The sequence below is a fragment of the Thermobia domestica genome, chromosome 11, assembly GCF_964235325.1.
Source record: "Thermobia domestica chromosome 11, izTheDome1.hap1.1, whole genome shotgun sequence".
Lineage (NCBI taxonomy): Eukaryota > Metazoa > Arthropoda > Insecta > Zygentoma > Lepismatidae > Thermobia > Thermobia domestica.
The window spans coordinates 24,165,579-24,181,669 of record NC_137464.1 but is presented as its reverse complement, the minus strand read 5'-3'; the positions used below and the strand labels follow the sequence as shown (position 1 = coordinate 24,181,669).

Here is a 16,091-nt window from a genome sequence, read left to right as displayed (position 1 = left end):
AATTCGGAGAAAATCCAGAATTTAGAAAATTCCGATTTCGGAAAAAATCCGGAATTCGGTAGAAACCGGATTTTTTCGAATTCCGGATTTTTTCGAAATCCAGAAAGTGAAATTTTCGATTCCGAAAAATAAATTTTCCAGAATCCGGATTTCGGAAAATGTTGGCCATCCTAGTAAAAATGTAGGCTACTTACTTAAGTCCATACCTTCAATATTCTCTTTCAATTAAGGAAAATACTTATTATACTTATTCATGAACTGTTCGACAAATGCGGATGGGGCCCGCGGTTGCTCAGTGGTGGATCGTTCATCTCTGGTGCATGGGGTCCCTGGTTCGATCCCAGCTCGCGCTAAGTGAACTTTGTGGTGGACAAACACCGTGTGCGTGGGTTTCCTCGGGGTTCTCTTGTTTCCTCCCACTTTCTTGATTCCACAATTTCATTCATTTCTCATTATCACCGTTTCCTTTAGCCTAGCTAGCATAACCGTGGGACGTAAAACTCAAAGATTTCATTTCGACAAATGCAGAGATCGAAATGTACGAATGGGCTAGTTCATTCATTCAAGAAACTAAGTGATATACAATCTATTAACATTTTGTAATTAGTTTGACGTGGGAAATTCAAAAGTAACATGGGAATTTCTGCCTCTTAATATGAAAATTTTGTAACGTTTCATGTTGGCATCACTGCATGAACTTTGAAAAACTCAACAAATAGAGGGGCAAATGCCATTTGCTTCCCATTGACGGAGGACATGTTTACATGAGGAAAATATGTTTCTACAAAGCAGGAGTAAAAGTGGATCTGAAACGGTAGGGGGACTAGACCCGTAGCCAGTCCAAAAATTTAGGGGGGTCGACCCAATCATATTATACTTCTTCACCATATTATACGGTGTAGTTCATTTGCAAGCCTATCGTGAAACTTTTATTGGGGCCAGCCAAAGTTTAGGGGGCGGCCCCTAGTCCCCCCGTGGATACGGGCCTGAGGGGGACGCATGATATCACGCCACCCCCGTGTCTATCTTTGCCCATTGTAACATTTTTAGAAAATGGGGGGGGGGGGACGCCACAGATATTTTCTGGAAGCGTGAGGACGGTGTCACCCCGCGTTCCTCCTCATTTTTATCCCTACTACGAAGACAAATTACAACAATTAAAAGTTACCATTAATTGATGTTGCATTTGTAACGTGATAAAGTTTATTAAAATATGAGTAGTATTGAATAGTAGAATCCACTTTCCTCAAGGAGAAATCGCCTCCCCCCTCGCTTTTCTGTGATTGAATATACGTATTGTATGTATATCAGGTTAACTAAAATACGATAACCATATATATAACATACCATTATCGTTACTTGTGAACTTCATCTGAAATACTTTCTTTCTGCCTAAATAGGAATAATGTACGTCTACACTGAAAGCAAAGGGACTCTTATGGTTTGTGCCTAATTAGATCTCGCAACAGAGCTTCTCTTTGATAAAGAAACTTCCTGTGGAACAACTGCACCTTGTAGATCATGTTACTCAGATATTAACTTGCCGCAAAAATCTCCCTGGACGGAAAGGCAAAGTTTCGTATTTCTCCGTTTTCATGGTTCAAGGTTTTATACATTAAAGATCAGAGGTAATCTTTCAAAGCTCAACAGAGGGTATTAATTCTCTTTTAGGGAGATTAAAGCTTATTTTGAAGTTTCGTCATGCAAAAAATCTATTATTTTAACCTAAATATTGGCAACGTTAAATTTTATTCTATACAAATATAACAAAAATCAGGATTCTTGATAACGCTGAGATGTATTGTTTTAAGATACAACATTTCCACAATTCTAATTTTGTTTAATCTTTAATATTTATATATAAAAATATTTGTATTTTAATTTTTATTATAATTTATTCTTTAATTCTTATAATTAATTCTTATAATTATTTTTGTACTCTTTAGTATAAAATAAATACAAGTATTGTTTTAAAAGTAGTTAGCAAGGAACACAGACAGTATGATAAGTTACCAATTGCCGCTGAGTTCATTTTTCTAGTCGCTGCCTTAACCTAGATTTTTGGGTAATTCAAATTCTGGTCACACTGTAATTTCTATGGATGGCAACACTGAAAATTCTTCCGATTCGTATTTTCGGGTGTAGAATAACATTATCTATTATTGAGGTAAATTCCATTTCATTATCTCTTTTCACTTAGGAAAAACTGGCAAAAGATTTAATTGGTAGCTTTTGAAAAATAGGCTATTTAGTAGTCTGCCTCCTTAACACTGCTCTGAACAACAATAATACTGTATTTCCACCCTCTCATAAACGTAATTAAATTTAAAGAATCTATGTAGGATAGCCATTAGCAATTTTCAAACCATTATTGATTTATTTTAGCGGTAATTGCTTGTTTAAAACCTCAGTGTGTATGTACATCCACCATTTATCTAGACATACAAAAACTGCAAAATTCTGAACGTTCTAAAATTATCCTATATATTCACTTGTTATCGCATGGTCATTATCGTATATAGCAATAAGGCTTAAACTATAATATATCACGACAAATTCTTGTATGGTTGGCAATGGCCGGGGATCGAAACAAGGAGTCCACGCACTAGAGATAAGTTCTCTACCACCCACCGTGCTCCCCACTCTTACTTTCTAATGAAGGGGCGGAGCCTAATTAAAAGTTGATCTCCGAAAAGTATATAAAATCTGACCAACTCCCAAGTAGCTAGAAGGAGTGGAAGTCAGATGAACACACAGTTACTTGATTATGTTTTTTTTGTGTGTGTGTTGAAACTGTTACTTGATTATGTTTTTTGTGTTGAAACTGTTAGTAAGACTACTCATGGCTTTGGATTGATTATTTTAACAAAAGAGACACTGACCAAAGCTTAAAACCCACTTTATTTCAAATTATAATTTGTAACTGTTTCGGATATCTAGCATATCCTTCTTCAGACACTATCGGAAATTCTGTCTGTCTGTCGAAGTGTCTGAAGATTTGCGATAGTGTCTGAAGAAGGATATGCTAGATATCCGAAACAGTTACAAATTATAATTTAAAATAAAGTGGGTTTTAAGCTTTGATCAGTGTCTCTTTTGTTGAAACTGTTACTTGATTATGTTTTTTTTTTGTTACTTGATTATGTTGTTACTTGATTATGTTTTTTGTGTTGAAACTGTTACTTGATTATGTTTTTTGTGTTGAAACTGTTACTAGATTATGTTTTTTTTGTTGAAACTGTTACTTGGTTATGCTTTGTGTTGAAACTGTTACTTGATTATGTTTTTTTGTTACTTGATTGTTATTACTTGATTATGTTTTTTGTGTTGAAACTGTTACTAGATTATGTTTTTTGTGTTGAAACTGTTACTAGATTATGTTTTTTTGTTGAAACTGTTACTTGGTTATGTTTTTGTGTTGAAACTGTTACTTGATTATGTTTTTTTGTTACTTGATTGTTATTACTTGATTATGTTTTTTGTGTTGAAACTGTTACTTGATTATGTTTTTTTTGTTACTTGATTATGTTTTTTGTGTTGAAACTGTTACTTGGTTATGTTTTTTTTTTTTTAAATATTATCACATAGCCTTTCTCAGTGTGTTATTGTGTTTATTATTGCATACTATTACTACTATTTCTAGTACTGCTGCTGCTACTACTACTACTGCTCCTACTACTACTACTTTACTGCTACTAATAATAATAAACCCCCAGTAACTCCAATGTCATGAATATACTTCAGAGGAGTATTTTTTGTGGCCATTCGATTCTTTTGTTCTTTCGATGGAGTCTGGAGTTCGGTTCTTTTGTCGTGTACTAAATCTTCATTCAGCCTTGCTGGCTGTCCCGGATAAACTTTAGTAAACGAGGAGGAAGCGGAACTTGGTTCATAACTCAGCATCCTTTCTTCCCCGCTCTTAACCCCCTCCCCGTTCTCTTGAAGCAAGTAAGTCTATCTAAACTCTGGTGTGTGAGAGTAACGGCGTAAGCATGAGGCCGTTAACGGAAGACAAATGAAAGTCGACATCGTTAAAAGAATTGCCATTCCAACGTCGGCGCTCTCTTTTTTTTATTCTCTCTCTCTCTCTCTCTCTCTCTCTCTCTCTCTCTCTCTCTCTCTCTCCTCTATATTTCTGTCTTATAAAAAGAAAGGCCTGAAGAAAGAACCTACAATGCAATGGTTCTACAGGCAAGTAGTCCGCTTATCAAACAAACTTAATGTTCCTGACTCGGTGTTATTTTATTATTTATTTATTATCGAGTTATGTTGTATCAAAACTCTTTTATACTTTATCAGTCCGTGTGTCTGTCCGTGAGGCCAAAATTTCTAGAGCTACACGATGGGCCAGCATCAATTTTGAAAAGAAGTAGAACCAGAACAAACTTTAAAATAACTAATTTTTCTTATTAAGAGGCCTTATCACTGCGAAGTTAAAATACCGCTAATTTTACAGTAATTATGTGATATCTTCAAATAGATAAAAGGGTGTCTTCCCGTTGTGCCTACTTCCCGTTATGCCTACAGGCCCTCCAGCACTTTGTAGAAAATATTTTTAATGATCTTATCTGTAGGCAGAACGGTAATTCCCGTTGTGCCTACTTCCCGTTCTGCCTACTCTTTCGAGACGGGGAATTCTGTGCAGGGAGGGATCTTTTCTAGGGATTTTTTCTTTAGTAATTCTAATAGATTCTGTAAGAAGAATAACTATTCCTTTAAATTTCATCATATATTTTAAATGTTATCTTACTTGCTCTTCTCAGAAAAAATGACTAGGTATAGTTTTGTTATTAGCAGCGTTATTCACGTCTACTTTATTCACGTCTAGTTATTACATTCTAAGGCTCGCAGTACGTAATAGGTGCTACAGTTCACATCCTCAAAATATATTTGGCCATATATTAAACAAACAATGCAAGAAGATGCATAATTCGGTCTCTTTTCTTTTTCTAAAAAAAGCCTTTGTCTTCTACATCACAGATCTTTTTCCGGCATCACCTCTATATATGATCAGGTGCTTTGTCCTCTATACATGATTCTGTATTACACGCAATATGTCGTACTTATATTGTAAAAAAAGAAAAAATGGGACCGCAATGGCTCAGGGGTAGAGCGTTCACCTCTGGTGCATGGGGTCCATGGTTCGATCCCAGCTCGAGCCAGGTGAGCTTTGTGGTGGACAAACACCGTGTGCGTTGGTTTTCTCGGTGTTCTACCGTTTTCTCCTACTTTCCACTATTTCATTCATTTCTCATCATCACCGTCTCCATAAGGGGGCCCTTAAAAAAGGGTCTTAGTCTCCTACATTAAAATTACTTTTTCGGCATCACCTTATCAGCTGATTTGTCTTCTATACGTGATTCTATACTATATGCCATAATATCATACATACTTCTATTTTCATATTTATATTGTCAATGTAAACAGCAGGAATACAAAATACAAATATCATAATTGAATGTTTTTGTAGAGTTTCAACTCAAATCAAAAGGTCAGATAATCGGGGAGGGAAAGGGATTTATAAGATTTTGTTTCAGTTTGGTACTCTTGAAGGTGATTGGCTACTGTGTTCACCGGTAGCCAATCAGCGTTCAGAACACCTGACGGCTTCGAAAAGTGAAAGTTCTGAGATCGAGGCCGAACATGTCTTGAGGATGTGAATTGTGGCACTTTTTAGTACTGCAAGCCTTAGTATGCTGGAGATAAACTACTGGAAAACCGATTAAAATTCGGTTGTGAAATGAATTGATATTAGCCCGAAGTAAGTCTGTTTCGTGTTCGTTTCAGATACAATGTCAAACGGGTTACTGGCAACTGAATCAATCAATTCGAGGAAAGAGATATGATGGAGACAAACACTCTTTTTAAAGGCCGCCTTATGCATCCTCTTGCGTTGTTTGTTTAATAGTTGGCCAGACATGTCTTGGGGATGTGAACTGTGGCATTTTTTAGTACTGCAAGTCTTAGCATGCTGGAGGTAAACTACTGGAAACCCAAATAAAATTTTGTTCTGAAATTGCTTGATATTAGATCTTTTTTTTTTTTTTTTTAATGTTTGTTTCACATACAATGTCTAACATTCTTGCAACTGAGTCAACCAATTTTCCATGTATGATAAAACTTGTAGAGGTGGTGGTTGTTTTTACAGAAGCTTTTAGAAATACTAAAGAAATATTCCCTACAAAAATTCCTCCCTGCACATAATTCCCCGTCTCGAAAGAGTAGGCAGAACGGGAAGTAGGCACAACGGGAATTACCGTTCTGCCTAGAGATAAGATAATTAAAAATATTTTCTTTAAAGTGCTGGAGGGTCTGTAGGCAGAACGGGAAGTAGGCACAACGGGAATGAACCGATAAAAGATAATCGAAAAGTGCAACAAGACCTCCCTAGACAGTATTATTTTGCGTGAGATACCGTTATCACGACTCATTTATCTGCTTTCGATTTCCAGCCATTTAGAAAATCGGCATTTATTTTCGCGTTTCTAAATAACAGCAAACGGAAAGCTACTAGGTGACTCGTGATAACGGTAACTCATGCAAAATAACATCGTCTAGGGAGGTCTTGATCCATTTTTCGATTATCTTTTATCTATTTGAAGATATCACATAATTACTGTAAAATTAGCAGTATTTTAATTTCGCAGTGATAGAGACTCTTAACTTCTACAGGCATTACAGCAAGTGTTCTACGTACTTTATTATTAAACTCATTAAACAATTCTTGTAATATATCTACTTATTTATAATTTCCTTGAGTACTAAATATCTTCCACATATTTTGTTTAAGATTTCTGATAACACGTTCTACGATATGTTGTTCTACGAAGGTACATGCTCAAAATGGAGGGCTCCAAATTAAAAAAAAAAAAATCGCAAAATATCATTTCTCTATGACTTACGGTTCCCGAGATACGGCTCCTTAAATTTCCCGAAATTCGAACTTTTTTGGGCCAATATCTGGGGAACGGTGGCCAGTTGGCCAGTGACCACCGATTACTATTTGGTAGCAAAATGTTCACCATCCTTTTAGGTATTAATCAACACCAATACGATCTCTCCATGACTTACGGTTCCCGAGATATGGCTCCCTAAATTTCCGAAAATGGGATTTTTTAAGCTAATATCTCGACAACGGTAAGATTGACAGGAAAAGTTTCATCACTTCTTGCACATAGTGTTTGATGCTGTATCGAATGGAGGGCTCAAAAGTAAAAAAAAAAAAAAAAAAAAAAAAAAAAAAATCCTGCAAATAACAGACACACATACTAACAAAGAGAATTCAGTAACGAAATTTTTAAGTTCATTGAAAATATAATAAATCTTTTCAGTTTAACGTCCCAAGATTATACTCGTTAGGCTAAGTTCATTGAAAATATAATGAATCTTTTCAGTTTAACGTCCCAAGATTATACCCGTTAGGCTAAGGAAGACGATGATAAAGCAAGTTTATGATGATGGAAGACAGTGGCGGATCTAGAAGGTAAAAACTGGGGGGCATCTAGTACCCATACTATGATAGGTATATATAAACTTTCAAAAATATATACATAATAGCTTAAATTATCTTGTCACTGAAAAACCTGGGGAGGCCTAGGTCCCCCCGGCCATGGCCTAGATCCGCCACTGATAGAAGAATTGGTGGAATGAGAATATGGGAGGAAACGTGAGTAACCCGAGAAAAACCCCACGGACACAATGTTATCCATCACCAACTTACTTGGCCGAGGATCAAATTGATTGGTTGACTGAGAGTTAATGAGAACGTCAGCATTGAGGCTATTTGTGTCCGTTACGATGAATGCCGGAAATCAACCTAGGAACTCCACGCAGCAGAAGTAAGCGCTCTACCACTGCGCCACCGTGCCCCAGGAAGTGGAGTTATCAAATGTTAGGAATCTAGTTAGTTAATAGGAATGGTATTCAAACCGGAAGCGGTTGAAATACATCATTTCCGGTATTAACGTTGATCACTATAGGGCAAAAACGGTAATAGATAGCGAGAAGCGGTTTCCACCAATAGTTTAAACGTTCTAATAATACACTCCACCTTTATCCTTAACTTTCTACTCAAAGCGGAAGTGATAGAAATCCACTGCAATTTCCGGTTTCAATGTTGATCTACCTATAGAACAAAAACGATGGGATCCGAATCACGTGTGCTCCCCTAGGGAGTCGAACCCATTCTCCCACGCCAAAGGCGCGTGTGCTAACCGCTTAGCCACAAGGAAGCTCCTCTTCTGGTTTAAATAGTTAAGAAAAAAGATAATACAAATTCTTAGAACGCTTAATCGATCCCAATTGTATTAAGAACTGTAAATATTGAAATCGGTTTAGCCATCTAAGAATAGGTCTCACTTTCTCCCTTAACTCTCTGTTTAATCCAGAAGAGCTTTCTCGTGGGTAAGCGATTAGCGTGCGCGCCTTTGGCGTGGAAAATCCGGGTTCGATACCCGGTGGAGGCTCATGTTGTCCGGAATCCACGTTAAGCTGTAGATCCATAGTCTCGCTGTTAAAAGTGTTGCTTAACTCAAATCAAACAAAAGAAAAAACAGCGGCGAATCTAGGAACTGGTAACACTTGGGGAAGGGGGCAGCCAGAACCCGATTATGACAGGTATACTATGAACTTATCATAAACTTTTAAAAGTATATAAATAATAGCTTGAATTATTTTTGTCACTCAAAAAACTGGGTGGCCTATCACCCCGGCCCCTAGCTAAATCCACCACTGCAAGTAAAGCATAAACATGTTTATAAAATGTATGCATCCTCCTTTTCCAATAACCCTTCAGTTCTTTAAATTTGTCCAAAATGATAGAAGTTTGTGTTGACTGGAGAAGCAAGGAGGCTCAGTGGTAGAGCCATGAACTCTTGCTGTGAGAGGTTTCTGCTTCGATTCCAGGCTATGGCAGTTTGTGATGGATAACATCGTGTACATGAGTTTTGCCGAGGTTCTGCAGTTTCCTCCCACTTTCCCATGCCAATAATTCATTCATAAAAATTATTTTCCAATAATCATCCGGTTTCTTTAGCCTAACGGGCATAAGCGTGGGATATAAAACTAGTAGTTTTATTTCATTCATTTTGTGTTGCCTGGCTAATTTTTGAAAATTAAAACAAAAAAAAAAAAAAGAAGTGGTAAAAGATCATTATGAGTTTATTTTACTGTATAATAATATCTCTCCAAATATCTGGAGAATTGTAATTTTCTACAGTGAAATGTGGAATCTCTAATTACTGCTGGGACAAAGAAAAAAATAATAAATAATTTTGAACAAAGTGTTTCATGAAATGTCACCGTGTACAATATAAATTAAGATTTATTTCCGTTTCCTGCTTCCACTTTTTTTTTTTTTTAAAAAAAAAAAGAAGTACTCTTATGTAAAGAGAACGTTCCTCCGTTTGTTGTTAATAATGTCGTGAGCCACCTGTGAGGTCCAGCAGTAACTACAACTATTAAAAAAAAAACACTCTTATTCTGCACTTACATTCAAACTCACTGGATGTCGCTAGTGGCGGATGCACAAATTGCATTATTTGTCTTGCGGTGTGCACGAGAATGGAATAGCAAAAGGGGAAATGGTTTGTCGGAGGCTGTTGCAATATACGTATATACATATAAGCGTTAGGAAAATTGTTCTAGGTAGCAAGTTCTCTTGGGCGGTTGGGCATTGCCATCCACTTTGTCACTTCTGTAAATCAACAGTAATAATACTAGCATTGTGCTATAATGGAAAACAGTGGCAGTTATTAAAAGGTAGCGATGCTATTATGTGAGTGTCAAATATTTATCTTTTATTATGTTCCATCGCATTTCATAAAATGAAAAGACTAAAAGTCGGAAATGTTCTTATTTATGTAATTACAGAAAGTGGTATCTAGGTACGCGTAGTATGGTGCGTGGTGACGTTAAACGAAATGCTCGATTATCTGTGCTTGAATGATTTTCTCTTATTCTCGCATATAAGGAGCAGATAGAAGAGTCATTTTCAACTGCGTGCTCTGTGACGTCACAGTTTAGTCCTAGGGTTGCCAACTCTGAAAATAAAACTACTGTTACCTGTTCATAATTCTGGAAACAGATTAAGATTAATTGTATTTTGAACCTTGAATTATATAGTTGAGGCTGGCAAAAATGCTACTCAGCCGATAAAATACCGGTCAATTGGCAATCCTATTTGCTGCTCCCGTTCTGATTAAATCACGCTAAAAGAATGAGGACCAGATATCAAAGCTGTCGTTGAGAACTTTAGTGATGCCAAGTAAACATGAACATCGATGGCGCAGTGGCTGGTTTCCCAGACACTTTACGCGTGAATCTATGATTACTATTACACTGGCACACTTGTTTTATTTTATTCTCCTACTTCGAAGATTACAAATATCTGGCAACACTTATTTTGTTTTATTGACCTACCTGGATCCTTTCTTCTACCTGGCTCCAGTTCTCCTTCCGATCGAAAGACTGTACTCCTACGCCATACATCGGAAGTGATTGAATCTTGTGCAGGGTATCGAGATAATGTTGACACTCACAAATAATTTCAATAGCGGATTGAATGATCTTCAATTCATGACTGCTTGTACACTGAAGGCAGTTATCAACTCTTGTCATCTGCCTCACCCATTTCCATCCTTTCATCCTAGCCGTATGATTCTAGGCAGTGTTGTCAACTTAGGGATGCAGAATAGTCAGTGGCAAGCACTCGAAAATTTCGGTATATTTCAGTAGATATCTTTATAATGTTAATAAATTGTGCTCACCAACATAAACCGACAGACGAATTTCTGCTTCTACTTTATTTTAAACTGTGATGACTTGAGGCACACTCAAGGACGTACAAACATTACCGGGAGATACAACATCATTACATGCCCCACTTGCGTGATCCCAGCAAGTGCGAACAGACATTCCACACTTGGCAGTGTGGAATGTCAGTTCAATTATCTCAGAAATTGACTTATGGATTACTCGTGAATTTGCCATAAATTGCTCAAACTAAAGGATGTAATTAAGGATGAGAACTGACAACTCACACACGCAATTAATATTACAAAAAGGTTATGTTCCAATGCATAAATAAGGGTAAAGAATTTCAACTGATAAAATAGCAACTAGATTTGGTGGAAGGTAAAATAGGAGAGAAGAAGGTATTTAACTATTAGGATAGTGTTCGAGGAGTTGCCTTTATCATGTCTTGTTCTCGACAATGCTGTAGTGGTTCCAATTGATGAAATGACTCTCCAAAGTTGCTGTATAATTTCCTGGAATGGATGCAACAGAACCAATGCTGAAGTTGACGATCGGATTTCATATCCTGTCAAATTTGCCAACAGCATTGAATGGATTGTCGTAACTCAGCTTGAAGACGATATCTTGATGTTCGTTCGTTTATGGGCTGCTTCTGCAGTGATGCACTTTTGCAGATTCCAAGTCCCTGGTGACCTGGAGACGGTCTTAAATTTCAATAATGTTTGCTCTGGTAATGTTCTTTACTACACGTCTAACAACACAATCCACCAAGAGAAGCGTGGTCCAACAGTTTTGATAGGAGGGGACAATGGCGTATTTACGATTTTGTTTCGGGGAGGGCTTTGCTAACTTTCGGAGGGGCGGCTTTGCCTGAAAATGTGAAAATTCTGCAAGATATTTCATATACTTTACTATAGTAAGATTTCGGGAGGGCTTAAGCACGGAAGCCCCCCTAAATACACCACTGGGAGGGGACGATGTTGTCTTCGGTCATACAACCTGGAAGGCTTATATGCAATGTAAAGGAATGTGGCGTGATGGTTGAAGAAACACTAGTATATTTTTTATTGGCTTTTCTTACAGCATGGTGAAATGAATGTAATGATATTACATATATTTGTCTTGCATAGCACAGTTGAGATAAAAATGCTTTTTGAAATTAAATTAATGAATTGAGCGAGATTTAGAAAAGAATTTAAATCATTCGATTTTAACACTAATTAAATAGCCCAAATATGTGTATATAGTCGTAATAATTTTACAGTAATTTCACAGTATAGAACAGTACTGCATAGTATTATCTACTAGGCTTGGGAGTTTCAGTGCCTCCGGTCTGGGACTTCACCACTTCACATAATTTGTAAAATCTGTTCAAAGCACTCTGATACAGAATGTCGTTTACATTTGGTATATTTCTTCAATGTTAATGCACTTGTGTATGATATATGCTGCTGAAATTAATGTGTTTATTGAGCTGAGCGAAGCGAAGCTCTTATACTCGGGTTAGACGTTTGGTTGTCCGCGAACTCCTCCTAGACCGTTTGGCCGATCTCAACCAAACTTAGCACGCTGATAGAGTATGTCGTGCTGAGTGACAACATAGGTCGAAATCAAAAATCCGATGTACCATCGAGGAATAATCACCGAAAAACGCTTCCTGATTACGTAGTTTAAGCTCGCTCAGCTCATTTCATTGCAATCGGGTATATCCATTGCATTCCTAGTATATATTTGTTTTTTTTCTTTTTCCCCTCAGGGAGTGCGAGACAGTATGGTGGATGCATGTGAAAACCATGACCCCTGTCAACATGGTGGTATATGTATAAGCACTGATAGTGGACCCATATGTGAATGTAGGCATATTGATTTTGAGGGACCATTCTGCGACAAAGGTAAGTCAAGCATTTTGTATGTTATTTCTCTGACACTGTGTGAAGATTTTCTGTTTTCTCTAAAATCAAACAAACTACACCTCGCAGCAAGGTTCTTGAACTATTAAAACTAAAACACATGAAAACATTCGTTAAGTTATTTACTAACATTGTAAATAGGTCTAATTCTAATTTGTCTCATTTTCTTTATTAGTCTCCCAGTTACCGTAATATGAGTGAATTCGGCCATTTTTGCTTCTGTATGGACAATAGAGACTATGTTTTTGACCGAAAAATAATGAAAGAAATAATTTGAGTACGTGAATACCTTTTCTCTCAAATTCTCGAGGTTATCGCCGTGATTGAAGTCCTCTTTTATGCATCAAACAAAAATACTTATAGTATACCAGCCCAAATCAATCCAAAGGTGGGTTGATTTCTGCTGGTTGATGATACACTATTACTTGCGAAAGTCAGGGCGCAAGATTATGTTGCACAAGTGCTGTAGTGAATAATAATCAGCCAAAAATATACAACGAACAAAAATATATTAGAAAAAGGAAATGATTTCAAGACCACATGTTCCATGTTTGTAGAAAAACACCACGTGCTTCTTTACGACTAGTATTACGAGAAAGCAGATGACAGGCCCTTACCAACAGAACACGTGACCGAAGAGGAACATTAGCGTCACCCCTGTCCATAAAGGGTGAGTATAAAACACGCTGCAAGACATGTCAGCATCATTTTTGGCTGGTGAAGCCCCCTCTTAGCTTGCCTGAAGCACTGAGGTTTCTTGCCCATCTAGCTTCCCCGGAGCTCTATATTACCTTCATAGCTCCCTTTGCTTGATTGGAACATTGGGAGATCCTAAACTACAACCACTTAGCTTTCCTGGAGTTTTGTGGCTTCCCTACCTGCTTAGCTTGACTGGAGCTCTGTGGTATCCTTGCCTGGGACTTGGGACACCCATTTACCCTAACAAAGTACCTACAGAACATTGTATTGAAAACATTGTATATTATCTCAATTAAAGTAATTTCGTGTTATATTTGTATATAACAAGATTTTGTTATAAGAGGTTATAGGATAAAGTCCAGTTATTGAGGTAATATTACAGTATTAAGGAGTGTTAATGGTATTTTTGCTTAGGAAATATAAAGAAAACTGTTAGAACTGTTGTAAAGAAATTCACAAATTTTGATTTTCAGCTTCTGAATCCGTTCTGAATACGTTGAACAGTATGGCCTCTAAGTGAATATATATATCGGTAGGGACAAACGAAGGAATGGCCTCCCAAAAATTACTTTTTTCGACGTAGGGGCCATGAAATAGTATAAATTCGTTGATATCTCGAACTCTTTTAGCTTTGCAAATTCCATTTTCTCTCCTACCGACGCTTCAAAGTAAGAATACACAGAAAGAAATTAGCATATAAAATTGGACGTACAAAGAGTAGGATGGAAACTCCACTGAAAATGGTTTTACAGGGAGCAAGGGGAGCACAGTATTCTATAACTTTAAAAAAAATGCTTTCTTTGTCATGTCAAACTGCACAACTTCAATGTAATGGCTCTATATTCTGGTAAAGTGACGCATTTCTTGCAAAATTTTGCAAATTTGGGGTTGATATTCGACAGAAGTATCTATTAAATCTGAAACACAGTTATATCCATTTTCGTAGTCACTAAGTAAATAAAAAAAAAACTTAACACGAACGTTGTTTTGAAACTGTTACTTCTCACGGAGACGTTAATTTTATTCTCTCATGCTTGCTCCTAGATGTCTACCCAAACACATGTAGAACTTTTCAACATCAGTCAGAATATTGGTGATTTTAAAACTCCCTACTCTATCCTTCCGACTTCAACGTTTTCTGATTGTGTGTTTATCTTGAGCCATTTCGCTTAATACAATTATCGTCATTCTATTCGCTGCATTTTATTTACTTAGTCACTGAAGAATTATCAGGAAATTCGCATAAAAAAATCGCTGCAGTACAAACCAATGCAAGGCAAGAGCACACGCTCGTTACTTGTAACAATCAACGACACGTCCAACGAAACGAAAATGTGTGAGTTTGTGTTCATTGAATGTGTTTAATTGTATATTAGCTTGGCGCGAGAAAATGAAGAGTTGGCAAAGTTGTGTATTGACTAGTATAACATTAGTATATATTTTTTCATAATTTTTTTGTACTTCATTTCTCGCAAGAGCCTATTGTTTGGAATTTGTATGAAAATTTGATTTTTTCGAAAATATTGAAACTTTTTAAAAATGCTCAACGAAATCGAACTAGGTGACAAAAGTTGCATAATGACTGGATTGACTACACCATATATGATTTTTAAAATAATTTTCCCTGAAATTCCCAGAAATTTTGTAGTCTTTATGGTATATTCTAAAGCATTTAGATGGCACAACAGTGGATCCTCAAAAATATTCTTGGCGCAACAGTGGGTCTTTAAATATTCTCGGGATTGTGAGGATTTGCCAATTGTTAATTTTCAAGCGAATGAAGGAATTTTCCCGGCAGTGGAAGAAAAAGACGTCAGAAACCGTAGGACAGACCAAAGATATATCTGGGATATTTGCAAAACATCTCTGCCTGCGTGTGTTCACCGAATCTTGCATCAAGAAGTCCTGGAAAATTATCTCATGCAAGATGGATCACTATTGCCAACAGAGTTCTTAGAGTGTACATAAGCACTACGGACCTATCTTCAAACTTGCGGATGGTTACGTTAATCCTGAAAGCGTATGCTCTGATGTGACTTTACATTAAATGTAATTCTTTTATCAAAGATCTCCTGTGAACTTACGTATATCTTACTATAACCTTTTTCTTTGTACTTAAGCAATGAACTGAAGCTCACTGTAGATAGGACAATTCAGAGCAATGGTGTTTTCACGCATCCGGAGAATTTTCTGGTATCTAGCAATGGTGTTTTCACGCATCCGGAGAATTTTCTGGTATCTATGCTCGCTGCCGATCGACAGCATATTCGAGAATTAGCTATGCGTAGAATCTTTGACGCAAGGTCAAGAAACTCAAACCGAACACCTATTGTACGCAAGTTCAGTATTCCAGCAATACAATTTAGTGCTCAGGATTACATTGACCTAATCAACTGGCAGGAACGAAAAGTAACCGAGCCACCCCTGACGAGACATTTTTTTTTTTTCGGAGAATGATCTACAAAACTGTGTAAGAAAAGGTTCATCTATCTCTCCGCCTGTTTTCCACTTGTCATGTCATACTCAAGTAGTCGAGAAGTGCGTTAAAACTGTTACCGAATCTTTGTCTGAAGTGTGTGGTGTCTTACCTCGAGATGGATTTATCAGAGCAAGACTTTTGGATAGGTCAATTATGCCCACATTCGAAACAAAATCTGAATACAAACCAAGAAGTTAAAGAGATGATTTCCAAAGGTAGGGTAGATGAGATGGGAGGATGGGCAGAGC

The 16,091-nt window shown here is 37.0% G+C and overlaps 1 protein-coding gene across 5 annotated transcripts in view; it reads left to right on the top strand.

The window, feature by feature from the left end:
* Positions 1-16,091, top strand: part of Nrx-1 (Neurexin 1) — a 962,813-nt gene that overhangs the window by 193,000 nt on the left and 753,722 nt on the right. For all 5 annotated transcript variants that reach the window (XM_081730243.1, XM_081730244.1, XM_081730241.1 and 2 more), the window contains exon 2: positions 12,512-12,647. In XM_081730243.1, the coding sequence (XP_081586369.1) occupies positions 12,512-12,647 (136 nt within the window). The remainder of the gene's footprint in view (positions 1-12,511; positions 12,648-16,091) is intronic.